Source organism: Cheilinus undulatus, linkage group 10 (assembly GCF_018320785.1).
Source record: "Cheilinus undulatus linkage group 10, ASM1832078v1, whole genome shotgun sequence".
Taxonomy (NCBI): domain Eukaryota; kingdom Metazoa; phylum Chordata; class Actinopteri; order Labriformes; family Labridae; genus Cheilinus; species Cheilinus undulatus.
In genome coordinates this window covers 27,778,593-27,806,179 of record NC_054874.1, presented here as the reverse complement: position 1 = coordinate 27,806,179, position 27,587 = coordinate 27,778,593, and the positions used below count along the sequence as shown (strand labels likewise).

At 41.6% G+C, this 27,587-nt stretch overlaps 4 protein-coding genes across 5 annotated transcripts in view; 2 read left to right on the top strand and 2 right to left on the bottom strand.

Moving 5' to 3' along the window:
* Positions 1-15,646, bottom strand: part of frmpd1b (FERM and PDZ domain containing 1b) — a 40,894-nt gene extending 25,248 nt beyond the window's left edge. Inside the window, exons 1-2 of one of the 2 annotated variants that reach the window (XM_041798019.1) lie at positions 15,454-15,646; positions 3,126-3,277 (exon numbers count right to left, since the gene is read on the bottom strand). The gene's annotated coding sequence lies outside the window, so the exon portion shown is untranslated. Of the gene's footprint in view, positions 1-3,125; positions 3,278-3,433; positions 3,473-15,453 lie in introns of those variants that run through there. The other variant, XM_041798020.1, reaches the window with a different exon arrangement.
* Positions 15,647-16,740: 1,094 nt separating this feature from the next.
* Positions 16,741-17,869, top strand: tomm5 (translocase of outer mitochondrial membrane 5 homolog (yeast)). The gene is made up of 2 exons (XM_041797806.1): positions 16,741-16,962; positions 17,406-17,869. The coding sequence occupies exons 1-2, from the start codon at positions 16,842-16,844 to the stop codon at positions 17,438-17,440; spliced, it is 156 nt and encodes a 51-aa protein (XP_041653740.1). The 5' UTR covers positions 16,741-16,841; the 3' UTR covers positions 17,441-17,869.
* A 1,243-nt stretch (positions 17,870-19,112) lies between these two features.
* LOC121516657 (zinc finger and BTB domain-containing protein 5-like) lies at positions 19,113-21,550 on the top strand. Its single transcript, XM_041798043.1, has one exon. It carries the CDS (start codon positions 19,541-19,543, stop codon positions 21,548-21,550), a length of 2,010 nt encoding a protein of 669 aa, XP_041653977.1. The 5' UTR covers positions 19,113-19,540.
* A 213-nt stretch (positions 21,551-21,763) lies between these two features.
* On the bottom strand, positions 21,764-26,579 carry grhpra (glyoxylate reductase/hydroxypyruvate reductase a). Its single transcript, XM_041797680.1, has 9 exons — positions 26,317-26,579; positions 25,911-26,041; positions 25,024-25,096; positions 24,826-24,942; positions 24,609-24,697; positions 24,344-24,445; positions 24,054-24,189; positions 22,245-22,375; positions 21,764-22,157 (listed from the first exon to the last, which is right to left on the bottom strand). The coding sequence occupies exons 1-9, from the start codon at positions 26,403-26,405 to the stop codon at positions 22,036-22,038; spliced, it is 990 nt and encodes a 329-aa protein (XP_041653614.1). The 5' UTR covers positions 26,406-26,579; the 3' UTR covers positions 21,764-22,035.
* Between the last annotated feature and the right edge of the window lie 1,008 nt (positions 26,580-27,587).

Genomic DNA, 27,587 nt, shown 5'->3' with positions numbered 1-27,587 from the left:
ATCCGACCCCAAAAGGCCCACAAACCTGAAGTAAACTTCAGCAGCAATTGGAAAAGTTGTGACCCAGTCCTGATCAATACTGTTAATGATGATGAATGTCCTCCTGAAAACTTAATGATCCGTATTTTGGCCTCAGCAGCCGGCTGCAGGGAGCTGAGTTTGATCAGCTCTCTAAAATACAGAGGAAACTCCTGCAGGCCAAGACTTTTTGTTAACAGAACAGTTTTCTGGCATCCTGCCACATCTGTATGGGGCATTTTAGAACAAGCTGGTGTCCAATAAATGCAGAAGATAAACTCATTAGAGTGCTTTTACTTCACTGTGCTTAGAGTGAGTTATAAGGAAACAATATACACTGCATTGTGATTGATTGAGGATATTAAACAGTGCTGCTCAGACATTTAAAAGTATATTTCAACAGCTTAGAACATCTTTATTTACTGCAGCTTTCCCATAAGGTCAGTCGTAACTGCTTATCAAGTTAAAAGTCCTTTAAATAATTTAAGAATTGTGTAAATTCAACAGTAAACAGGGTTCAAGCTTAGAGGTTTAACACCCATAAAAACATGAAGTGCAAAGAGGCACATTAAAAGATTATTCTGATATAACCTCTGGGGTTTGGGGGCCCACAAAAACAACAGTTTTGCAACTTATAACAGCAATTGTAGTTTAGAGGAGTAAGGCAACAGAGCATGGGCTTAGCTCAGGACTCACTGCTTCCTCCTGAAGCAACATTTAATAGAAAACATTGCCATTTGGACACCAAAAAGAACAAAATGTGACTGAACACAGAGACAGAACTAACAAGTGTGTAAAAAGCACATCATTGCAAGACATGAATACGTTTTTTTTCTTGTAGCTTCGTTAGCTTTATGTTTAGCTACACAGCTATGTTACCTAAATAGCTTACTTAACTAACGTTGCTTCATTAGCTTTGGCTTTAGCTACATAGCTGTGTTATTCAAGTGTCTAACATAGCTTCGTTAGCTTTATGTTTAGCTACATAGCTATGTTACCTAAGTAGCTTACTTAGATATCTTTGCTTCATTAGCTGTGGCTTTAGCAACATAGCTGCGTTATCTGAGTGGCTAATATAGCTTTGTTAGCTTCAGCCTTAGCGATTCTTGCTGCGTTGGAGTGTTTTCGTGAAGTTTTTTTCCCATAAGCAGACTGTTTACTCGGCTTTATTCAACATTTTGTAATTAGGTTTTGCGGGTCACATTTTTGTCTTTTAACTTTTGGTAGCCTAACCCTTGCCTCAACCCTCGCCTTGTCTCTAACAGGAAGTTTAACCCGATTTTATTTGTAAGTTGTGGTAGTGGTGGTCTTCATCAGAGGCACCTGAGATCTGCAGTCTGCAGCCAGACTGTTTTAGTAACTTTGGTCTCTTGGTTGAGCTACAGGGTTATCTTAAACGTGGATGTGTAATCTGTCTGAAATTTTTTAAATACAAAGTATGTAAATTCCACTACCAGGGTGCCCTCAATCAAAGCAATAACTTAATACGACGAGTAGAGACCACTGCTGCTCCGCTCTGTCAATCTCTGCTGTTTACTACTTGTTTAGAAATGAGGACTCAGAAAAACAGCATTTCAAAAGGAATCTTTTTAAAAGTAGAATTACATTTTCGATTTCATTGATTAATTTAACATAACGAGGCAGAAAAGCCGTTAATGGTGCCCTTGTGGCCTGCTGGTATCGCTTGCAGTGAAACCAGTTTTTACAGACTTTAATAGGAGCAGATTTTAATACTTATGATGTGGTCCATCACAAGTAAGCAGAATAAAATACGAATGTGATACAGCAACAGAAAGGCAGCTTCCAATAGCAGTTTCTTCTGGGTTATATAGCAGTCTTTCATGTAACATCCATTGGCATGGAATAATAAACCAGCTGTGTCATAGTGGCTCAGTCTTGATAGCCACCATAATAAGGCACATCCTGTTATATCTCTGAAAATTACTTTCTCTGATTTTAAAAACAGTCAGAAATGTCTGAGCTAAGAACTCAATAATATTTGAAATTACTATAGACATTTCAGTGCAAAATATCTCCATACTGTTGCTTTAAAACCAGGATTTAGGATCATGTAACTACTGTTTGCACATTTTACAGCTGAAAATTGCTAATTGATTGATTGATGTCATTTTTATTTGTTATATATGGTGTATGTTCCCTACCTCTGTGCTTCTTCTTGGCCAAGACTCCCTTATTAAATAGATTTCTGTATCTCAGAGGGAAAACTTCTTTTTAAATAAAGGTTTAATAACAAATAATACCATTGATTTAATATAATACACTTGCTTTGCCTTGCCTGAACAATCAGAAGCTATAACAGCATGTTTACATCTCGCCCTGTCAAAGTGATCACTAGTTGTAGTCCAGTGATGACTAACCTCTCTCAGTATTAGTGAAGCAAACACTGTAGGTCTGTCCTTTAAGAGGATTAAAGCCCCTCGATGTACACAGGCCCACTCTGGTCAGGGTGTCACTTTAGCACCTCTCACTGATCCGGATTGAGGCAGATTGACAAGAGATGAGTGAGGCGAGGAGGATGACAGTTGTACACAAGGAGTCTGAACACTAACGCTAAGGTCCTGATTAATCACTGAGCATCATTTAAATCCTAAAACGTGCCTGAATGCTCACAATGTTGTTACTGAGGATGAGCAGAACACTCACAGGTGTGCATGTGCTGACTCAGGTGACTGTTTTTGCTGTTATTTCTTCTACAGTCTTTCATTTTCTCCTCTCTGTCTCTCTCTCTCTCTCTCTCTTTTTCTCTCATTCTTTCTCTCTACCCTTACTGTCCTTGCCGAGTCAGGTAGTTGTCTCAGATGACAGTCTCTTTGGGCAGTGCAGCCTGCCATTCTGCCATCCTAACTCTTTACAATAACAGCCCATAGATACTTTATTAACACAAAGCTAAGCAGGTGTAAAGGTGGTTATATTAATAGTCCTTTTCTAGCTTAACTCTTGAAATAAAATAAGAAATCCATGCTAATCATACGTCGAAAAAAAGGCAGAAAAAGATTCAGAATGTGGAGCTTTAATATCCTCCATGTTTTCAGACAGCAGCACAATATCTTCCATTTTTATCCAAAGAGTGTGAGAGTGTGACTCACCGTGATGTGGCTTGTCTCTTCAGGACACCGGAACACAAATACCCTCTTGCCCTCTGAGACATCAGCTCTGCAGCCCCTCCAGGATTGGCTGAAAAGAGGTGGAGGGGGCTCCTTGTGATCATCAGGGCCAATCCCAATCTGGTAGCGGCCACCTGTGCAGAGCAGAGCAGAATGGTGCTATCAGGGAGAGCTGTCAAATCTCATGAATAAGATGCAACAATAACAATGCAGCTGGTTTATAACAGAGATGGCATGTACAGCGACAAGATCTTGAGATCGATCAGCTGTTTCTGCCTCGGATTTAAAACCTTTTATTGTAACAGAGCTGCTCCAGTTGTTGATGTTTTCAGAGGGAACACATAAGTGTGTCAAGCAGAGCAGATGTGAGTCCAAACCAGCTATGTGGTTGTGGTTTTCCAAGAGGCCCCTCCTCTGGTCCCCAAGGCTCTCTCTCTCTCTCTCTCTCTCTGTCTCTCTCTGATGTAGAGAGGAGGCACTCCATCTCCGTCTGGTTGTCTAAATTAAAATTTCATACCGCCCAGTTCAGTTAACATTTCTTACTGGGGCACGCTCTAAAAGCAAAGAGGACAGCCCGTGAATCCGGATGTGGGGGAGAGAGAGAACGCTGCCAGGCAGACGGAGATCTCGGCCAATAATAAACCAGGCCAAGTCTTTCATATGAACATCAGGGGCAGATATGGCTGAAACCTTAGCAGGCCTCTGGTTTGGGGAGGAAAACACAGTTTGTTGTGAAAAGCAAGGCTGACACTGAATAAACAATCTTGATCTAGAAGAAGGGAACCGCCTCTTTGTGCGCTTGAATGTTGATCTGTGAAGTAAACTCCAAATCCCCCAGAGCTTTCATCTACAAGAGGTGACACAAATCAAGGAATTGATAGTCCCATCTGTGCAGCTCCTCCGTCAGGCCTTGTGTCCCACACACAGAGCTCTTTCACAAGGCCCATGTGTCCCCGGTGAAAAGCCAGCACAGGACCTAGACCCACACAAACTGCAGGGCACATGAATAATGCATGCTGCTAATGCAGCTAGCTAGGCCTTATGCCACTTTGCCAACGGAGGCAGCAAGAAGAGCAGAGCGCAAGAGAAGAAGAAGAAGAAGGAGAGTCACAGGAGAGCTGCATGGGGGTGGGGAGAGGGGAGGCTCTAAAGGGGGCTGAGAAAAGAGAGCTGGTCAAAGAAAAGAAAAGAAAAGAAAGGAGAGAAAAGGCAGGATATTGCAGCGGGGGGAGCAATGGGGGAGAATTTTAAAGAGGGTGAAGAGGGCAGCAGAGAGTAAAAGCTGCAGGGGGAAGAAAAGAAAGCAAAGAGTCTACAGTGAAATGTAAAGGAGTGAAAAAAAATGTGATCAATGATGCATTTCTCCACAGACTTGGGGCGAACAAAGCCACGTGTGAGACAGTGATTCATGATCAGTGGTTAAATAAATAAAAAACAGCCCGTTCTTCATGCTGTTTTTATTTGTTCCCTAAACTACAGACAAATAAAGAGATTGCTCCCTGTCTGTCTATTGGTGTGACAGCATTTTCATTTGATCCACAGCAGTAAAGTCTGGGTGTCTGCAAACTGGTGATGAGTCTGCTCCTAATCTGGTTCACAATCAATAGTAATCGTGAATCCTGTCCAGAGCTATCATGCCCTTTAGGCTCCAGGCTGTCAGCACGTACACACAGCCAATCAGCACGCCTTGTAGCTCGCCTGGCCTTCCACTTAACCCTACTTTCTCTCCTCGTTTTACCTTTTTACATCTCTATCCACCATAAAGAGTATGCATCAAGCAGGGCAGTCATGAAATAACGGAACTTGAGCCCCTTGAACAAAGCATAACCATAGATTTTCATAGCTTTCAAATGACCTCTTGAAAAACCACATAGTGACATGGAGGTTGTGAGCAAATATTTACTGCAGGGGCCTCATGGCCTATAGGTCGTGCCCCATCTTTGGAGACTTTAGTCCTTCATTGCCCAGATTAGAGTACAGCCTGCAGCTCTTTCCTTGCTCTCTCTTTTCTTGATCTCCTGCTCTTTCAGTTTCCTATCAAATAAAGCTATATATACACCCAAAAATCAATCTTTAACATATACATATTAGGGATGCACGTTTGGATTTTGGCTATCTTATATGCCAGTATTTCCAAACTTATGTTAGCAGTATCAATACCGATATAGCATCAACCCATTTTTTTATTGTAAAGAACACCAAGGGTCTCCTGTAAACTGATCTGTTATTCAAATTAAATCTCCTAATTACACAGCAGCTTTGCATGGTGGTTCCCTGTTACAATAATGTCAAAGTGCTTGAAATAAAACAGAAAAACAAAGTGTTATCAAGTGTAAAAAATAAACAAGCAGTAGTTCAGACCTTTAGTCCTACATACTGAAAAGTTTGAAGGGCCAGGATGAGAAAAGAAAAAACCTCAGTTGTTAATATAAGTAGGAATTTTTGTGTACTAAAATATCAATATTTCCCCTTTTTGAGCAATCTACCTGAACCAATAACATACTGATAATATTGTGCATCTCTTGTACATTTGTTTTACTAAATAAACATTGTGATTAATATTAATCAAAATCTCAACAAAAACTAAGAAGGCTTCGACCAAAGGGAGAATTTCCCTGACGTTTTCGCTGAGGGTCATAGCCCCCCCTTACCACGTGCGCAAGTCTAGCCAACAGCAACAATAAGGGCACAATGCATGATTGTGTTTGTGTTTTCTGCTCCTTTTCTACCACCGTGAGCACTGATGGTCATGGAGAACAGCATAGGCCACATGTTCTGAGTGCAACCTGAAGGGCAGCCAGGAAAAGGTTTTGGGAAAGAGAAAAGTTTTGGGTGCGCTTGCTCCATAATCTTCTTCTCTGGATTTGGTGTATTTCCGTGGCAGCGTTACAGCGCCACTTACATGCCTGGGATATATCCTACAGCTTTTTCAGTGGATTTGAATGGTTTCGTGCTTACGCAGACATTTCTTGAAACAATACTGCATTCACAGAAAACTTCATAACAGAACTTAAATATATTGCTTTCATCTCCATGTGGTCCCATTTGCCTGTAATGAATATGACAGAAGATTCGTCCAATCCCCTTCTTAGTATTTTTTGAAAAGTCCTGCCATTCCCAGGGAGCTTTCCTGGATAAATATGAACTCTATACATGCTATAGACATATGAAACAGTGTGGCATGTCAGGTTACCGTATTATTTAGGGGTAAACTGATTATCAGTCTAGTCTTGTATTGATACTGATATTTGGCTGTTAGCCGATTATCTGTATCAGCATTTTATGTTACTGATAATCAGCCAAAGTCAATTAATTCAAAGGTGTGCTTCTTTGATTTCACTGCAAGGTGTGTCTTCCCCTCTGGTTTTGTTTTCTCTCTCTACAGTTTCAACTTATGTTCTACCCACAACATTATCTGACTGGTTTAATGTCACACAACTACCAGCCAATCAGCACTGAGGCTTGGGTGGCACTGACACAAGGCATGTAAGGCATCACTTCCTGCTTCCTGCTGCTATAGTGCTGCTCTGCTGTTTCTCATGTTGACAGAAGTAGTGCTAAATTCTCTATTTTCCTTAATCCTTTAACATGCAGTTTTACTTTGCCACTTTGCTCACCATCCAAAATTGCTAAAAAATCAGGTGTCACCACTGCAGTACCAAAATATTGCCAATCCGTGTGTTCACCTGAGTCAGTGGGTAAGGGTTTTCTTGCATTTCTTGCAATGTATTTCTCTCTTCTGCCCCTGTGTTATGTAACAGATGCAGTTCATAACAGCTTTGGAACTTTGATACTTTATCGTCAAAATAACAGCAAATGTCTAGTTATAAAACACACAAAATAACAAAGTATTGGATATTTTTACATCCTTAGTGTATAAGGAACAGTCAGGAAATGATTTCTGTATCATTCCCTCTTGTTCTATGTTCTTTCTCCTTTCCCTGAGACAAAGCCCTAATCGTCCTGCTCATTTTCCCACACAATGTCTCTTTGTCTTGGTCCGAACAGTCAGTTATTCAATCCTGTCTCCTGGTATGAGTGTGCATGCAATACATAGAAGTACTCCTTTTCTCTCTCTTTTCCTCTCTCTCTTCAGGGGTTGAGAGGTGCCAATGAACTGGCAGCTTCTGTGCAGCCAGCTGGATAGAAAACAGACCAATTAGCACTGCTAGGCCAGACTGAGACATGGCAGGTCATACACACACCTGGATCAAGCCCAAGAGACAGAAAATATACCCACATGCAGCTGCTGACATAATCCAAGCTAATGGCTATGACAAACTGAATGACAGGGGAAATATGAAGGGAATTCTCGTCGATCAGATGTTTTCTGTTATAAATAAAGGCTCTGGTTTTCTGGTGCTGCAGTTAGAAGAAGTGAAACACACGTATAGGCACGCATGCACAAACTCACAATAATATGATAAGCAAGTGAAGTGTTACACAATCTGAAACCAGACTCCAGCAGAAGCCTTGCTCACTCCCTGAACAACAGCTTTTATTTAGGGAGGACCAGTTGGCTGCTATCGACATCTTGTTCCCAATCTGTCCCGCACACACACGCTCTCCTCCAGTCGAATATGACACGCCGGACACAGCTGCACCGAATGAGGCTCAGCGCAGCAGCAGCAGGGGTTGGTTTAGCAACCTCACAATTCATCCTGGCTCACAGTTGCTGCCAACAAATTTGGACTCAGAGATCAGCATAGATTCAGTCAGACAGCAGCACACTTGGCCAGAAGTAAAGTGTGTCTGAATATCTGAATGATTTGAGGAGGGGAGTGATTCAGGTTCATGTGAGGCAGCTGGATTACCTCAGATGTCATGAATGCAAAAGTTGTAAAGGTGAGGAAAAACAAGCCAAGCAGACGATTTAATCTCAAAAGACTCAGATTTCCCTTGCTGGTTAAAAGGGTTTAGATTATGCTCTATGCTAGCGGTTCTCAAACTGGGGTCCAGGGACCCCTGGGGGTCTGCGAGCCACAGCTCGGGGGTCTGTGAAATAATTTAAAATAAATTATTAAAGTAATGCCATGTCATTATGAAGCAAATACATGTAGGGACCACAGCGCCATCAAACAACCATACAAAACCAATGACTCCCACAGAAGTCAGCTTTGGGCCAAAAAACACTCAGATATGATTGTGACTTACGTAAATCTATCACTCCTCATGCATCAGTCACTTTGCTCAGGACACATTCAGTGTGCAGGTCCAGCTAGCAACTATGGATAAATATGTAAGCGTGTTCACCTCATCAAGTAAAAAGCCACACTCAAATGGACAAGAAATTGTATTTAGGTTGAAGAATTTAAAATACAGCATCTAGGAGTACAAATGGCAGTTAACCTATGTTTAATCAGCGTGAGGGTTATGTGGGGGGTCAGTGGAAAATGTTCTGCCCTGTAAGGGGTCCCTAGCCCCCAAAAGTTTGAGAACCCCTGATCTACAGCATGACTGGGGGCTTGTGGCAACCCTTCTTCCTGTGTGGATGACCCTAGGTCATTGGTTCCCAACCTGGGGTCTAGGAACCCCCATGGGGGATGCCAAAGATCTTAGGGGGGGGCGCAAGGCTTTGTCTGCTCTAAGGCTGCCAAAATTAGATTTGCAAATATTGACTAAAACCATGATAAAGCAGTTTTTTAAGTTGTTTATGCAAAGGTCTTTTGATAAGAAAAGCATGTATAGGCCATTTTTAGGGTTTTATCAGTAAACATTTAAAATCTATGTTGATTTTTGGGGGTTGTGTGTTCCTTTTTCTTCTCTCTTGGGTCCTGGGGGGGCACTGCACCCCTTACGCCACCCATAGGCGGTACTGTTATCTTTACAACAGATTATTTCCCACACCTCTGGTTTTATGCAAAGACATCCAGAGCAAGACCAGGGTTGTGTCAATCCTCCTTCCCATTCAACAGTGCCCTTAGTTGGCTTAATCACCAAATCTACACCTTACATCAGCTTGACTTTTGGCCCAAACATGCCAAAAAGTTTTGCACAGTACTGTATATATACAGTATCACATACAAACCTATTGAAATGCCCATATTTACAACAAAAATAAAGATGTTTAAAGCCTGGTTAACAAATTGAGTCTGAGTGGTTCATCTTCATGGGAGCACAAACTATGCTGGTTTGAATTCTTGCAACTCATCTGTTTTGATTTTTTGGAAGGCTGGCTCTGCCTGATGGCTGGGCATGTAGTAGATATTTTTCAGCAGGCTTAAAGTCTTCCTTCGCTCCACCTTGTTGGCTGGTACTAACTGAGCAAAGTTAGTTAGAGTTAGCATCTCCAATATGGTAACATCCATCAGTGGGCTTCAGAAGTGCTTTACAGAAACCAGTGGATGACATCACAGAGACTATGTCCATGTGTTATACAGTCTGCAGGCATTACAGATTAACAAAGACAATACAAAGCATTTTATTCCATGCTGTCACACATCACAGTGCCTGAACAGCAACCTGAACAACAAACATTAAGACTGAAGTACAAAAAATACCAATGACTCAGCTATAATATCACAAGAATCTGTTTCACTGAGCCTTGCTGGAGGACATGAACAAGCTTTGATTTTTTGCTATTCTACAAATGGGTACATTGTCATGGAGTTGACCAGATATATTCTGATGGCAGTTTAGCCTCTCTGAGCAACATACATCTTTTTGGTGTTTAGTCATCAGTTACTGACGCTTTAAAGCAAGAATGTGCTGTGTTAAGAGACACAGCATAAGAGCTGACAGTGGGCTACACTTGTGTACAGATTTCTTTTTATAGACATGAATAAATATTAAATCACCCATTGGGATTCAGACTGCATTACAGTGGATTTCTTTTTGCCCTTTTTGGCTTTTTCTCCGGTAATGCTATCTAGTAGTAGTAGACCATGCTACTTGTACTGCAATTGGATATCAGGGCATTTCTGACTCCAGTCCTGTTCTGCAGCTACAGATTTGATATTTTTATGCAGAAAGTGTACATGTACACGTTACCCTGATGGTAACAACTCACATGGAGAGGATCTGAAACGTGGCTCGTGATTTTCCACAATTTCCTTTCTTCTCATGAGTCACCCATTGAAACTGGTGATCATGATCCTAAGAGCAAAAGCAAACAGCAAGGAGATGAACAGAGGGTCATCAGTGAAAACTTATTCCATAAAATATCTCAAACATCTCAAAGTGTTATTGGATATACAGATACTATTAACCAGCATTAGGTTCTCAAACAACTATAGGACAAGATTACCTCTAAATTTCACACCAAAAGTCTTGTCTCCATGTCAAAATTAGATGACATCAGAGACTGACTTTATGTGCAAAAAATATCTTTAGGTATATTAGCATGCTGAAGTTAGCACTAAGTCCAAAACTAGAGATGTGCCTGATTACCTGGACAAATTCTTAAAGGCAGATGCTTTTGTATTCTGCACTAGAATAAGAAGTTGCTTAAACAAATTGTTAATATTTTCTTTATCATTTCAGGCCCATTATCTTGCGATTTGGTGCTATTTTGATCTAGAAAACAGGGATAAAGTTGTCCAGAGGCTGTGTGAGATTACACTCACATTTAACTGAAACACTGAGTGACGATATTCAACACAGGAATGTAGACGTTATCTTCAGTGGTTAAGTAGTGCGTGGTCATCTCAATTAATACACTATTTATTTGGTATATTCTCTATTCAAAGATTTATTCTAGGGCCTTTTTTATGCCTTTATTAGATAGTGGAGGACAATGGATAGACTCGGAAACAGGGATGAGAGAGGGGAGAGACATGTGGCAACGAACCACAGGCCGGATTCAAAATCGGGCCGCCTGCATACATGGTGTGCACCTTAAACCACTCGACTATCGCCCAGTATATTCATTATTTAGAAGTGGGTATATTCTTTGAAGACAAGAAAGTACATGGGAATACTCCACAACCTGACACACCAGATAGACTGTTTCATGTATTTATTGCATGGATATATTTCACATACGTCTGGGACATCTCCCATAGGAAAGGGCAGGACTAAGGTGATTGGATGACATTCTGCCTGTCATTCATGATAGACCAATCAGAGACAAGACAATAGAGGTAGTAGCTCCAGTGCTAACCTGATCTTTACAGGCTAGTGCTGTGTTGGAAATGCGAAGCTTGTCGGTGGCTTAAATTCATGCCAAAGCCTATTGGGAGACGTACATAAACATCTTCTCTGCTAAGAGGAAAGAAATTTGGTCAAGGTCTAATTAAACTGCCGCTTTCCTACAGATACATTTAAGCTTATTACTTCCGTTGTGTCAGCCATTGTATACACCAGCTTATAGTATAACTCAACCCCCCTGTAATAATCACAAACTCATGCTGAAGCAGGTCAGCAGAAGAATGAAAACATCTTTTCGGTCATGAGAAACTTTCAGTGTGGCACTTTGCTCTTGTTTTAATGAATAAATGTGGCCAAACTCTGATAAAAAAAAACTACTATTCTATAGCTAAATCAAAGCTAATCACTCCACCAGTAGTCATTGTATACCGACTCTGATAAAACGCCTCGTAACAGTCTTTAACTCATGCCTAAGCAGATTGGCAGTAGGGTGAAAACATATTTTCAGTAATGTTCTTTGTTCTTTATCTAATAAAGAAATGTGGTTGAGTTTCTGATGTCCACGTGATGCTGTAAAGGTGTGTCAACCAAGACATCCCCACAACATCCAGTGCCTTAAGGAACTCAGGACTGATCTCATCCACCCCCTGGGGCCCGGCCACCAAGGAGCTTTTTGACCACCTCAGCAACCTCAGCCCCAGAGGTAAGAGAGCCTACACCTGAGCCACCAGAGTCTGCTTCCTCATTGGAAGACATGTCAATGGGATTGAGGAGGTCTTCGAAGTACTCCTTCCACCAACCCACAACATCTCGAGTCGAGGTCAACAGCACACCATCCCCATCATACAAGGACAGTGCACTGCTTCCCCCTTCTGAGATGTCGGATGGTGGACCAGAATCTCCTTGAAGCAGTATGGAAGTCATTCTCCATGGCATCTCCAAACTCCTCCCAAGTCTTAGTTTTTGCCTTAGCAACCTCTGAAGCCGCAAACCACTTGGCCTGCCGGTACCTGTCAGCTGCCTCTGGATTCCCACAGGCCAAAACGGCTTGATAAGAGTCCTTCTTCAGCTTGACGGCATCCCTCACTGCCAGTATCCACCAGCAGGTTCAGGGGTCACCGCCACGACAGGCACCGACCACCTTACGACCATGGCTCCTGTCAGCCGAGGCACCGAACATGGCCCACTCGGACTCAATGTCCCCCGCCTCCCCTGGAGGGGGGCTATACAATAGCTAGGTCTGGCATAACCGCTACACTAGTGGCAGCCAAGTTACAGTAAAGTAACTTAACTGTGCCCGTGGCTAATGCCTTGTTCTCTTCCGATTGGTCTGAACCATTTTTGGTGCTGAACTAATGTAGTGGATTGGAGTTTTGCAAGATAGATTTTTCTGATGACAGTCTGGCAGATCTATCCGCTTTGCAAGGCATACTCCAAATACTTGTGCATACCATGCACTACACCACTGGTTACCCTGCAAAAATAGATCGTAGGCCAGCAGTGCTAGTACAGCTAACATTATCCATATTCTGTAAAACAACTTTGCATTGTTATAATTTTAGTTTGTGTTTAACTGGATGGGAAATTATTCTCTTACGGACATCCTTACCTGGAACACTGATGTGCCTCACTCTCACAGAGCATCCAAACAGGGATGATGAGTGAATGAAAAGGTCAGAATTGTGTATGCTGGCTGGAACTGATTAGTTGATGCTAAAATTAAATGCCACATTAAATTAATATGGAGTCTACTGAGAAATGGATGCAACAAACAATATTACAGTCTTCTGTCAGCAGCTTGGGTGTTTGTTAAAGTCTGCTTACTGTGATTACTGCTTGTTTTGTTTTCTGGTCATTTCTCTGTTACCTGTCTTTCAGACTTAGGCACATTTCCTGTTCTTTACTCAGCCTGTCAGCTCATTCCATTAGCATTATGAAGAAAGGGCTCACCGTGCCCCGCTCATTTCATTTCCCCTTTCATCGTCAACCCAGCGAGGCTTGAGTTCCCCAGTGAACTATTAAATAATAGGTCTTTTGAAGATTAATAGTGCACTCGCCACATTGTGTTACAGATCTTTATCGATGGTTCTGATGGTTCTGGAGAGAGACAGACAGCAAGACGGAGCGGGTGAGTGAGAGGAAGATCTTGATGTCTGGGGGGGGAGTCTTTGAATGTTTGAGAGTGATAGATGTAAGTCTGGAAAACTGTCTGCCTCTTCTGTTGCTGTCTGAGCCAATTTCCTTCAACTCAGTGATCCTTCAAAAAAACCTGGCACAATAGAGGGCTTATCTTTAAGTAAAAGTAATAAGAGTGGAGCCTGTGAGCCAGCAGCTACAAAAGGCCTCTGAAATAATGCTTACATGTAGCCACAGCACGTCTTCATATACATTTATTCTATCACAGCAAAAATTGATAAACAATGATAAACCTGACCTGGGCTAATTCTTTTCTGAACATTTTACATTAGCTCTGTGCAGAAATAGGGTTGGCCTACATTGTGGCGTCACTGCCAGTCAATTGTGCCATCACCATGGAGCTGTCACATCAATGGGGTCACGTCTCCTTTTGCTACTGCGAGAGAAACATGGGTACAGCAAGGGGGGAAATTACCTCTTAATTTCCATCTATCAGTCAACAATCATCCATACATCTGCCATTATTTTCATAATCCATTTTAGCACCAATTCCTGAATTCATTGATTCTGCTTGCTAAGACAAACCAATATTGATAAATCAGCAACTTCCAGTAGCCAATACCTGCAACAATATGAATCACATCCCTTAACAATTCCACTTATTGATTCATCCACTGATCAGTTGGTTGAGGCATTGGGCTGGAGCAGAGTAAACACCAGCCCAGCAACACGGCATGCCCTGGAGACATGAAGCTAAGACCAAAGAGGAAGAGAGAGGAAGAGGATGGCTGGCTGGCTGGCTCTCTGCAGTAAGTGGGACAGAGGAGCAGTCAGCAGGGCAGATGGAGGCTAACGCAACCAGGCATCAAGTCTGGCCTGATGTGGACACTCTGCCCGGGTGTTTCTCCTCTGGCAGACTGACCTCGGAGCAAACAGCAGCATCTTCCATCACATGTTGTAGCGTACATCCCTGAGTCATAGCACAGACCCTGCAGCGGTGGCTGAGTACACAAAAACTGTGCAGACAGGAGTGAAAGCAAAACACTGAGCATCCAGCATAGCCAAATCAGATAAGCTAAACATCACTTGCACTCACTCATTCATTCATAAGGGTGTTTCTTTGTGTAAGCAGCTGTGTGTGATGCTGTCGAAAAACACTCATCATACTCAGTGATGTCTCCATCCACTGTGGTGATGCACGTGCTTAAATGGAGCCTCAATCATCGGTCATATTAAATCATGTCATGCATTAAATGAAGGCCCCAGAACAGCAAAACGCATTGTTCCGGTCTAGTTGTGTTGAGCTTGTCATGCCTGGCACGGCACGGAAGAGCGCAGGAAAGAGACTGCTGCTGGCTAAAGGATACGAGCAGAGAAAAAAGAGGGGCGACTGTCCCGGAGTGTCTGCACATCGCCTACGCCCATTCATAATATGTGTATATTTTACTACCCAGAATCCTGGCATCCTCCTGATCCTCCAGGATTTAGCCCGTTTGTCTCCAATCTGTAGCCGGTGACGGAGATTTCACTGCGCATGGATCTTCTCTATCGCTGCATTAGACATGTGTCTGTGAATACGCAGATGAATGCCATCCAACGAAGTGTAAAAATGACCCACATTTTCACTGTTATTTCACGTAGTAGCGACTTATTTTACCCACTACGCTTAAAATGGCTAGTGAAAGTGAAAACCCACATATCGACCGTGTCTGTCGCCCATAAACGCTTTATAAATGCTCTTAAAATAATCAATATTAGCATTGCACTGACCCGACACTAACTTTGATCACTGACCGCAGCCATGCCATCAAAATCAGGAGGCTTAACAAAGAAAAAAAAAAGGTCAGTCTTTTGTTGCTTCCTTTATCATTTTAATCGGATTTAAATCTGTCCACCGCGTACCTCAAACAGGGACACGAGCAAAGCCTGCAAGCGTAGTGAAAACGGCCATCGCCTTAATTATTCATTTCGGTGTGATAAAAATCAGTTCAAATGGCAGGAATAGATGCAAGGTGCAAGCGGCTCGGCACACAACCGGGCGCTCCTTCATCAGACAATAACACCGGGAAATACCGACAAAACTCACCTCGTGGTCGGAGGAGGAGAAAGACGGACCGGGAGTCTGGCAGGGTTAGCCCAGAAAAAAAAATCACCGATGCGGAGATTTTTTGGGGCAAATTATGTTTGTTTCTGAAAATATCCGCGGCGTCCTCCCCAGGCCGGATGGTGATGTGGTGTGTGGGGGTTTGGCTATGTGCTGGATGCTGTCATCGTACTGGGACTGCTCTCTAATCCTCGGCCTGAGCTCAGAAACAACCCATCCCCTCCTCCTCCTCCTCCTCTTCTCTCTCTCTCTGCATCCTCTTCTGTCTGCCCGATGGACCCCCACCCCTCCCCCGCAAGGGCAGCTCTATCCCCTGAAATACATCCCAATAACAATAATGATAATAATAACAATAATAATAATAGTTCTGCGTTTTTATGTTTAGGAATTTAAACACTGTGAAATGCCTCCCAGCGCAGTGTGAATCTTTAGTCAATGGAAATCATTATTTAAGAGACCAATAGGTCCAATATTTGTAGTCTCCCCGTTTGTTGTGTTTTAATCAATTGGACCCCTAATTAGCTGTTTTGTGTTACTGAGCCATCATAACCTGAATCTCGGGATTAATAATATCTATCTATCTATCTATCTATCTATCTATCTATCTATCTATCTACCAAAGCTGATGCCTGACTTCTGATTCCGTATATCAAAATCTACATTGGATTGCATGGTCATAAACAAATAGATAAGACAAATAGATATTGATAGGAAATTCATGTTTTACCTTTCCGTTAAGGTAGATTGCAAAGGCAAGAAACACAACAATAAGATAGCAATTAGCAAAAAATTTAACAATATATCAAGATTGTGCAAAGGGTTAAAAAAAGTTGTGAGTAAAGTATTTACTTACTTACTTAAAATATACAAAAGAATTTACAGTACCAGTGTAAAGTATAGTGTAAAAGCCAAAACAAGTTGAGGTAAATTAAAACAAAAAAACAAAAAAACAAAAAACTCCAGAAAATGGGGTCTAATTGAGTCAATTTGGTGTGTATGGGATGCCTCTGAGTCACATCTATGATAAAACAAGGAAAATTAATCAGTGGGAATTCATTCAGAGATTTGGTTAACGCTTAGTAATAAAAAGACCTTACTTTGTGCCTTACTCAACTGAAGCACTCTTAAATTACACGTACAATCCTGTTTCTTCCTTCATTTAAAAATTTTGATACCACTTTAAAGATACAGCATTTCATTTTTGCTTTCAAGTGCTTCGTGCGATTTGTCCCTCAGTGGGTGCCGTAGTATCGTAATTTCCGTTAAACGCACTTCCGGTTATTTTTTTCCACTCACGCTCTTTCATGAACGGTGGATCTCCGATACGATAGGCAGTTTGAAGAGTAAGACGGAGAATAACCCGAGCAACAATGTTTAAACTGGAAGGACTCGGACCTAAAATGGACCCAGAGGAGATGAAGAAAAAGATGAGACAAGATGTCATTTCGTCTCTACGAAACTTCCTTATTTACGTCGCCCTTCTCAGAGCCAGTGAGTAACAATGCAGCTCTGTGACATTGACATGGTGCCAACAACAAACAGACGATTCTTACATGTCAGAACTACGGCTCATACATTTACCTATCAAGTCTCCAATATTGTTCATAGCAGCGACTTCAGCTCCCTGAAATCCGGGCGTTATTTCAATTACCTGCCCATCACTTTCTTCACGGATATGATAATAACAGAGCTACACTCTTAAACCATTTACCAAGAAACGAGCAGTATAGAGTAGTATTCCTTAACGTTTTTACTTCAATACACATCTTACAGCAAAAGTAGTCAGTTTATCTTTGTCTTAGAGAGTAAAACATAAAGAAACTCCCAAAACTCGCTCTGATGACAGAAGCACATGGCCCCAATGAGGTTTTTTATTATATAATCTGTCGGATAGTAAAAGCAAATAATCACCTTGTTTATTTCTGTGTTCACAGCTCCATATGTGTTAAAGAAGCTGGACAGTATATGAGCAGCGCAGGTGTTGCTTGCCTACCATCATCTGAGAGTTTCCCCACAGAAGACAGGATGGACCAAGAGCAGCAGACAGCAGGGGCTGTTACAGCAGATCATTTGACGCTGCCCTGCACCTGAGGAAGCATCTTGTTCTCATTTTTAGTCTTCTTGTTGTCATGTGTTTGCTTCTCCAGTTCAACATGATGTGAAATGTAAAGTTTGATTGTATGTTCACACAATGATGGGGGGTTTTTGTTATAGGTGTGCCACTTTACAGCAAATCTTTGTCCGGCATTTGTTTGATGGAAATTGTCAAAGAACTGGAAAGTTTCAGTGCTGCATCAAAAAATTTGCTCTGTCACTGCACAGTTTTGAAGATTTTCATAAACAGGTTATTGCTTCTTAATGCCACCATGACATCACTGAAAATAAAAAGTAAACAAAGGAATGTGAAGATTTTTTTTCCCTATTTTGAACTTATGCTAATGTCAGCAAAAATAAACTTGGTGCATTTATCTGTACACTTTTTCACAACTGTGATTACCTGGTTATAAAGATAGGCCTTTACAGTGTTCTGTCAGCTTTGTTCTCATGTATGGACTAGGCCACTGTGACGGTTGCAAAGAAGCTCAAAATAGACTCTGAACTAATGTCAATACTAAGAATCAGACCATCTCAATTTTTATACTCTAATATTCTCTGATAAGGGTAACAAAGCTTGAAGACAAAATTGCTATGAAAAACGTGTCCAACACATGAAACTGAAATATAATTCTTATGAATGAATATTAATGAATCAAAGTCTGACTCACTGTGTTCAACTGTGATTTAGTAGGTAGAGTAGGTCGCCTCATAATCAGAGAGCTTGGGATTTGATCCCCAAATCCTGCAGTCATATTACGATGTATCCTTGGGCTAAGACACTTACCCCAAAATTTGCTCTGACTGCTTTGTCTATAGTGTTTATAAGCTGAAGTGCATTTACCATTTCATTTTTCAAGAGTCACTTCAACACCAATAAGTCATTAATCACATGGCAGCAGTACGACTGTAATCTTTGTTTTTTTAGCCCAGCGGTGGTATGGGGGCCACATGCGGCTTTCATTCTCACTCAACTGGCCCCCAAGCCAATTTCAAACACAAATAAATCGTAAACATGAAGAGAGATGACAAAATATGCCATAAAAACACATAATCTTTGACTTCTGGTGTATGTTTTGCTCTTTGCATATATTAGCAGCTATAATTGGCTGTAACTGTAACTGCAAAACGTTTTCATGCCTCACTTAGAAAAAGTAGATAGTCAGCAGTATTTCTTATATCTAATGCAATGGAAATATATGAATTTGTTTTTAATCCCTGTTACATTAACCTATTCTATTTGCAGTTGAGCTCATAAATATAAACATTACCATGAAAGTAGATATGTTTTACCTTTTACTAAAATGTGAGTAATAATGGTTGGCAAATTGAGAGTATGTTAAGATTTGTAACAGTTCGGCTCTTTGGCACTGAGATAAAATAATGCAGCCCGTTTGGCAGCCAAAGTTGCCCATCACTGATTTAGAGCAATCATAAGACCACTATTAGCAAATCATAATCTACTTGCAGTTTCACATGTCCACCGCCTGGGGGTGGTGGTGTTTTTCTGAGGGGGTTAGTGAGACTCAAAGTGCAGGAGGCGCCGACTGTCGATGTTGAACCGGTCTTGTTCTCGTGTCAGTCTGTGACATTGTTTTGCCCACAAGAAACCCTTCACAACATTAAATGTGAATGTTTGCAGCGGTAGTGGAACAGCTGCGCAGATTTCCGGGCTGTTCTTGGAGACAAAGCTGGAGACCGCATCGCATCCTTCCGTGTTATTGTTGACCAGGCCCGCCCATACTCCAGAGAGCATCTCTTGGAAACCAGTGGACAAAAAAACCGCTACACATCGCATGGAGGTAGGCTTTTGTGAATTTCCACCATCCAGTGTGCCTGATGAGACCGGGACAATAGAAATCCGATCATTACTACACTGATTGCTTTTCAAAATGACCTTTGCTGCGCTATTGTGCTGCCAACGGCAAAACTAGGACCTTCATTTTTAAACAGCGACATTTTACCACCACCAACTATGGACTTCCCCGGTCACTTCCAGCATATTTTTAAGCAGCTCAATCATCAGCGCCTCCATGCACAGCTGTGTGACTGTGTGGTAATGGTGGGATCCCAAAGCTTCCAAGCTCACCGCTCCATCCTGGCAGCATGCAGCTCCCACTTCAGGGCTCTACTGAGCTCCAGTGACAGTGGGGAGGACACTGGTGTAGCAGGGGGAGCTGACACAGGTGGAACTGAATGCCCAAGTGTAATGAAATTAGATCCAGAGGTGGTGACCCCAGAGGCTTTCTCCACACTGCTAGAGATGATTTACACCTCCACCCTTTCTTTAGGGGCCTCAAATGTAATGGATGTGCTGCTGGCTGCATCGCACCTGCACCTTAATGCTGTGGTAAAAGCCTGTAAGCTCCACCTGTCCAGGAAAAACTTCCCCGCATCACCTCCTAAAGGGTGGAGGTCTTTGCAGCAGAATGCATCCTCCAAAGCAGAAAGGATGTTGTTGCTTCAGCAGCTCTCATCAGGCATGGAGGACGGAGACGATGACGAGGATGCAGTAGTTGAAGTTAGTCAGTCTGGTGGGGTTGAAAATCAGAGGGTGAGAGTGAATGTAACCAATGAACAGAGCACCACACTATCAAGGTACAAGAGGAAGTCAGATGAGGACAGGCTGAGTGGTAGGAAGAGATCCTGCAGGCTAATGGAGGGAAACTACAAAGAGTGTTCACCCACTGTGACTAGAAGTACCACTGGCACAGAAGATGGAGGAGAGGAGTTTCTGTCACCTTCTGACAGACTCTGGGAGGACGAAGAGGAGGAAGTTGAGGAGAAGTATGAAGCTAAAAAGGGAGAATCCGAGGAGATTCAACTGCCGAGCCAGTCGGACAGCAGCACAGGAGGTGTAGGTTTTTGGAAGAAGGGTGGAGACACAGATGGAGTGGTCAAAATAAAGGTGGGAGATGAAGGGGAGGAAGAGGGAGAGGACTCAAAGATGCTAAAGATTGAAGTGAAAAAGGAGAATCTGTGCTCATATCCCTCAGATTTGGACACAGTAGCAAACAGTTCTCCTTCTCCTCTAAAAGACTACTCTGCTAACTTGGATATATCACTAAATGACGGGAAAACAGACGCCACCTGCCCATCAAAAGCTGATGTTAGCTCGTTACAGTCTCAGTTGTGTACAGATCTTCAACCTGATGCTCCGAGAGAGGATGAAGATTTAGGTGAGGAGCCAGTGGATAGTGAAGGCCTTGACAGCCTGTCAGAACTTGCTTTTTCCTGCTTCCTTAATCCCAGTGCTGAAAGTGTAATGGGCGCTCTGGAAGAAGAAGATAGTCTTGCTAGCCTCACTGCTGCTGCTACTGCTGCTGCTGCAGCTGCCAGTGACTCCACTGTAGCTTCTGGAGATTTATGTCAAAACTCAGAAGAAACAAACACCTCCTCTGCTCAGTCATCTGATCTCTCCTCCCCCTCTATTGTTTTCCCTGTAACCTCTGTCCCCTTGCAGCAGCTTCTCCCGACTCAAGGCCCAAGTTTCAGTGACACCCTTATCCTCCAGCCCACCCAGAACCCTCTCACAGGTTTTCTGAGTGGCATCAGACCAAGCCTCAGTTTGGAAAGCTCAGGGCTCCTGAGGGCTGGGAAAAGCTCAGGGCCAACAACTTTCCGTCGCATTGCCCCCAAAGTCCCACCTGGGTCTGAAGCTGGCACCGAAATATCTCCTTCAGATGAGCGTCCATCTCTAACCAGAGCTTCAGACGACGTTATGTCCAAGTGCAAGAAAGCAGCAGCTGAAGACCACGTGCTGTTAGTAGAAGGGGAGAAGAAATACGCCTGTAAGATTTGCTGCAAGACCTTCATGAACCTGACTGACTGTAAGAAGCACATCAGAGTGCACACGGGGGAAAAGCCTTATCCCTGCCCCAAGTGTGGGAAACGCTTCAGCCAGTCCTCACATCTGTATAAACATTCAAAAAACACCTGTTTGAACTGGAAGGATGACCAGTCATTCCCAGACTCCCTGCTGTGACCAGCAATAATACGAGATGATGAATTCCTGTTGGTTTTTCTTTTAACATGTTTTGATATGACTTATTAACCATGCTGTGAAATTTCTTTTCAATATTCCATGACTTTGAAACAGATCAAATGTAGCCAAACAGATGCAAATGCACTGAAAATATTCTCAAAGAATAATTTGACAGCTGCATTAAAAATGATGAGAATAATTATGACATGCACATGTTCATTTTTATTCATGTAAAATCAGAGAGAATAAGGAATTACTGAAAGATCAGTCATCTTATTTCCTAGTTTTTCACAACACTGGAGTGTATTTTTGCTTTATAACAGAAGACATGTAGCATTAGCATCTGAATAAAGTGCAGCTTAAGAAGTCAAAGGCTAATCTTTAGGGCAACTTCTACATTTAGTAGTTCTACTGTTGTACACTTAATACCCAGCCTGAATAGTGTTTTCACAAGTACTGCAGGCACAGTGGCTCAGTTTCAGGCACTAGAAGGTGAGTTCACTTGGCATCTCTGTACCCTGTAAACCTCCCAGCAGGTTTTGAACTGACAAAGCTGCCATGACGCCTCTCGTGGAGTAGGTTGCACTGCCGATGTGTGGCAACACCACTGCACAAGAGAAGTGAGAAGTTTGACAATTTAGAAGGCAACGTGGGGAAAAATTTGTGTGCATTATTAAAATTCCTGTCTACTCACCACAGTTTTTCAGAGTAAGAAGAGGGTGGTTGGTTGGGAGTGGCTCAGGTGTTGTGACATCCAGTCCAGCTGCAGCGATTTGACTGCTGGTCAATGCCTCATACAGGTCCTCCTGGTTCACTACAGCTCCCCTATAGATATTAACATAAATGTCCACATGCATGTAAGCAACACTAGTGTCAAAATTCATGAAAGCAAAAGTATGTTTTTAAAACTTTACTTTCTCTGTAAGCCGTTCTATAAAAGAGAGAACAAGAAATACATCCAGTGCAACTTAATATGCCACGGTGGACATAAGTGAGTTCACTTGTGGATGCACAACCCCAAGTTTAAAAATTTATAGCCTTACAAAAAAATAAATTTCTTCTGCGAAACAATAGAACATCTGCAAAATCTGCAGAGAACAAGAAAAACAGTCTAACATTACATAAATCAACCAATTATTTTAAGGATAGTTAAAATGTAAGGCCCCTTTTGTTTCTAACATTAATTTTGGTACCTATTCAATTGAGTTGAAAGCAAGTACCTATATTTAAAAGTGTATTACTTAGCAGTTTGAGAGTTCAGTGTGTTTGGTTCAGTTCAGAATTGAGAGGGAAAGGAGCATTGTATTTATGGGACAAGAATGAAGGAGCTTTTGAAATAGGACAGCCTTCAACACTGTGCACTGATGTAATCATTTTGCAAATATGCACTCCAAAAGATGAAGCCCCTGAATTGGGGCACAGCTACTGAGAAAAACAAAACAATTATACTCACACTCCATTTAGGGTCACCAGTTAACCTAAAAAGCATCTCTTTAGACTGTCGGGGGAAGCTGGTGTACCCACACATGCATAAATCAATACTTTTTGTACAGTGCCTGTGCCTAAACAGAGCCTGAGTCAATACTTTTGAAAGAAAAACAAGTGTGTTGAAAGTCAGAAAAAGACTAAAAGCTGTCTGGGTATCATAAATGAGTCTACAGAAATATCTTCAAAAGATGCCAATCAAATATGTGAAAAGAAAAGGAATAAGGCGCAACTTAATGTAAAAATCACACAAATTCCATGACTACTTTCTTGCCTTTCATTTGGGGTGGCAGGTATCAAAATTAAGTATCAATATCTGTGTTGTAATTCAGACCAGTAGATATTGAATGTGTTGGTACCGGTCTCATGTTGGTACCCATTTCGATACTCATCCCTAATTACAAGCCCGTCTAACCAGGGATTCAAACCATGAATGTGTTTTTGGTTTGTCTGTATGTGCCCAGCCTGTTTTAGGTTAGGATTCCTGAACCTGGCCATAAACCACTAAAAGAAGTGGTGCGCAAAAGTCTAGCCCTTTTCAAAAGTAAACGTTATATTTAAGGCTAGGTAATCTTGGATTTTTGCTAATATCTGATACGCAGATATGTACAAATTCATTTTAGCCTGTACCAATGTCAATACAAAAACACAAATGTAGTCCAGACTTAAAACTTCAGTCCTTTAGGCAAACTTTAAAGTTTATGGATGAACAAAGAAAAAAGACTCTAGCTGATGTAGGCCGTTCTTCTAGCCTTAAACTTCAAAATGGACTCGTACATACAGCTTTTATTTACAAATAAGAGATCAGCAGAAAATTTTGCATCTGCTAATACTGATGATTAACTTTTTAAGCTATTACCTGTAGATACTGATATCATGTCAACAGTATAATGAATCTCGAGTAATACTTATAGAATTTTTAACTGTACTGTTTATAAGGTTTACTATTTAACAATACTCTGACTAAACACAAAATACTAGTGCAGCTTTCACACAAAGGTCTGTATTTGAAGTCTACCTGCTTGAGTTGATGAAGACTGCTGTGTTTTTCATCTTGCTGAAGAAGGCCTTGTCACACATGCCCTGGGTTTCTGGTGTCAGAGAGCAGGAGACTACAATGAAGTCACTCTCTGAGACAAGTGTGTCTAAGGAAACTTTTCAAAAAAGGAGAAGAAATGAAAGAGATTAAACACAACCAAGCCATCCGTCTTTAAGGAGTTTAAAAAATATTGATGTATTATCACTTTATAATTGTTTCTTGAGAGGTGTTTTATTACTCTTCTCATTACAGTGTTGTATTTTTCTTACCAAACTCTCCATTAACCTCCGCAGCATAAGCCTTGGCTGCTCTCCCAGAGTACAGCAGCCTCTTTACTCCAAATGGCATGAGTCTGCGAGCAATGGCCATTCCTGAACAACAACAGCACAAAACATAAATTAATAAATACAACTCATTCAACCAGTTTCAAACTCGTAAAATAATACTATGTTAACAAGAATGTCAGCAGTAGCTACATTTAAAAATGTCCTTTTTATAATGAAGTTGTGGTTCAAAGGTAAATGAAGCGCTCACCAATGCGTCCCAGTCCGATGACTCCCACGGTGCTGCCAGAGAGGCCGTAACCACACAGCATGAGAGGCTTCCAGGAGGTCCAGCCACCACTGACAGAGAAAAAACATTTGAACAGAGTTTAAGTGCATGTAAGTCATTTTAACTGTTGTTCAAAAAGAAGAAGACAAAGAGCATCAAATACTGATTTGAGTATATGTTAAAATACAGTGACACTGACTTTTTGACCGCCTCCACTCCCTCGAGTAATCTGCGTGAGGTAGCCAGCAGCAGAGCTACAGTAAGTTCAGCTGTGGCATCAGTCAGGACGTCTGGAGTGTATCCAACACGTATGCCCCTAGAAACACACAGTAATAAAGTTTAGAAGATGTGCTAAAAATGCTGCTAGTCAAATGTTGGTTTTGTACTGCTGCCATACCGTTTTTTGATTTCATCAAGAACCAAGTGGTCAAATCCTACAGACATGGTGCTGATGACTTTTAGGTTTGGTCCTGGAATGAAAGATAATTTAAAACACAGATACCAGAGTGAAACTCAAAATGATGAAAAGTTTATTTCTGCTGACCGATTTGTCCAGATAAGAGCTGAAGAAATTAGTGGGTTGACTGATCAGATGGTTAGTATAACATTTGTCCCCAATAAAAACTGATTATCAGTTAATGTCACAAAATCAAATAATTTATGGTTGTGTGCACGTCTTGATGTTCTGGCACAGGATTGTGAATTTCAGTTTCTCTGATCGGTGTGCATACCCTTTGTAACTTTTTATGTTTTACTCTTACAGTGCATCAAAGTAGTAGCAGTCTCTGTTTTCACTCTATGTCCCTCATTTCCTGTCGTACCTCTGCTGCTGCAATAACAATAAAAGTGTGAAAAAAAAAATCAAAATCAATCAAGTACAGGTAACGTAGCCTTTTGAACATCACTGATGGGAACACTCATTACAAAACAGGTCTCGATAATTCTTTCAACAGTGAACAGTTTTTCACAGTAAATTATAAATCAAGAATTGTGACTTTTTCTGACTGCATTTATCTGTTAAAAACAAGAATGATTAACTTGACAGTGGAGATTGATAAAGATTTTCATGCTCCCTTTTAGAGCCTTGAATTACTTATATCTTTGTTGTCTGGACCTCTCAGGCGTGAAACTCATTTTTAAATTCAAATCTAATTTTCAAAATGTAAATTTAACTGCTAATGCGTATATTTCAGCTGTTGATTGGGTTATTTTATGAAAACTGAAATAATGAGTTAGCTACTGAATCAGTGCATGGACCGGGCTCTGCACAAGGACGATGATAACCTGCAGCATCCAGAAGCTCTGCATCGATCTTGTCTGACAGCATACACAGGATACCATGAGCACCCTGAACACCTTTGATCAGCTCTGTCCTCGGCACAGGTTCTTCTGAGTCCCACAGAGACACCTCACATCTGTTTCCATGGAGACAGAGAAGGACAAAATACGTGGGATCGACTCATGCAATCACAAACCCTGAATATTAGCAGAACTGAACTTTTCATTTAATGATCTCATGGCTACAACAAGCAACACGTGTTATAAACTAAAACTTCAACTGTCTCGACAGCTTGTTTGAACCAAAGGAAAAGGCAGACACATTGAAGAAATTTGTTTCTGCGCTGAGCTAACAATTATCGCCTTCCCATAGTCTGACAACAGATAATTGACAGTTAAAAATAATGCATACACATCCGCTGCAGATGTCAGGATCTTCATCCCCTCCGGTGGGATGCGTCTCGTTATGAAAACCTTCATAAGTTTCCCAACTCTGTGCATTCCACCACTAAAGGCAAAAAATGGACAAAGTCCTTTCCGGACAGAAAATGTGCAAAGTTAAGAATGCTTGACGTCCAAACACTCTGCACACACCGGTACTGCCACGTTTTAACCTTCAACGACTTCACAACAACACAGATAACCCACAGCATTCACGCTCTTCAGACATCAGGAAGTAGAGCTCATACATCGCAGTGCGCATGCGTAGGGAAGAAAGCAGAATCTGGTTTCTACAGTTGTACTCTTCGATTTTGAGATTATATATCATTTAAATCAGATCGTCAGAGAACTGCAAAACAATTGTCCTTTATTTCAAGTTATGAGTCATAAAAATGACAAACAACTGCCTATATGCAGTGCCTATAAATGTATTCACCTCTTAGATGTTTTACCCTTTTATTGATTTTAAACATTAATGATGGTCAATAAAATTTGTGCTTTTTTTTTTTTTTTACTTTTTTTTTAAGCCTTCAAGGGCCGGCTTCCAAGAAGCATCCCCAAAGCATGCTGCTGCCACCACTGTGCTTTAGAGTGGAGATGGTGTGTTTGTGTTCAGTGTTCAGGGTATATGAAGGTATGGAGTATACCTACTTTTGTTGCCACCATAGAGGAGCCCATACCAACATCAAAATGAAGAATATACCTACTTCTGCACACACCACTACAGCTCCATTTGTGGTGTTCTGCAGTGCTTGGTGTCTGCCAAACAGCATCTTGTCTGATCGCCAAAAGCACCATTGTGGTCTCATCAGATCAAAGAACTTCCCTCCACTTCACCATGGAGTCTCCCACATGCCCTCTGGCAAACTCTAGTCATGATTTAATGAGTTTTCTTCAACAGTGGCTTTCTCTTTGCCACACTCTCATAAAACTTTGACTGGTGAAGAATCCGGGCAACACCTGGGCTATATGCAGAGTCTCCTCAGTCTCAAAGGTATGAGCAGATCCTTTCTTTCTCAAAACTTAAGCCTTCCCATCAATTTGGTAAAGGTTAATCTTTGTCTCATCAGTCCATAAACTTTGTCCCAGAATTTGTGAGGCCTGTTTCTGTACCTTTTGGCAAATTCCAGCCTGGCTTTCCTCTTCTTCGTGCTTATGAGTGGTTTGCATCTTCTGGTGTAGCCTCTGTACTTTTGTCCATGAAGTCTTCTGCCAACATTAGATGGTGATATCTTCACTCCT

Bases quoted from the DNA above. Each gene is read 5' to 3' on its own strand.
- grhpra (XM_041797680.1), bottom strand. From the start codon at position 26,405: ATGCACAGAGTTGGGAAACTTATGAAGGTTTTCATAACGAGACGCATC. The intron at 24,698-24,825 runs GTCAGTGTCACT...TTTCTCTGTCAG, and splicing joins GGAGTGGAGGCGGTCAAAAA to TGGTGGCTGGACCTCCTGGA. The intron at 22,376-24,053 runs GTAGACTTCAAA...TAATATCTATAG, and splicing joins GTCTTCATCAACTCAAGCAG to GGGAGCTGTAGTGAACCAGG.
- LOC121516657 (XM_041798043.1), top strand. From the start codon at position 19,541: ATGGACTTCCCCGGTCACTTCCAGCATATTTTTAAGCAGCTCAATCAT.
- tomm5 (XM_041797806.1), top strand. From the start codon at position 16,842: ATGTTTAAACTGGAAGGACTCGGACCTAAAATGGACCCAGAGGAGATG. The intron at 16,963-17,405 runs GTGAGTAACAAT...CTGTGTTCACAG, and splicing joins CGTCGCCCTTCTCAGAGCCA to CTCCATATGTGTTAAAGAAG.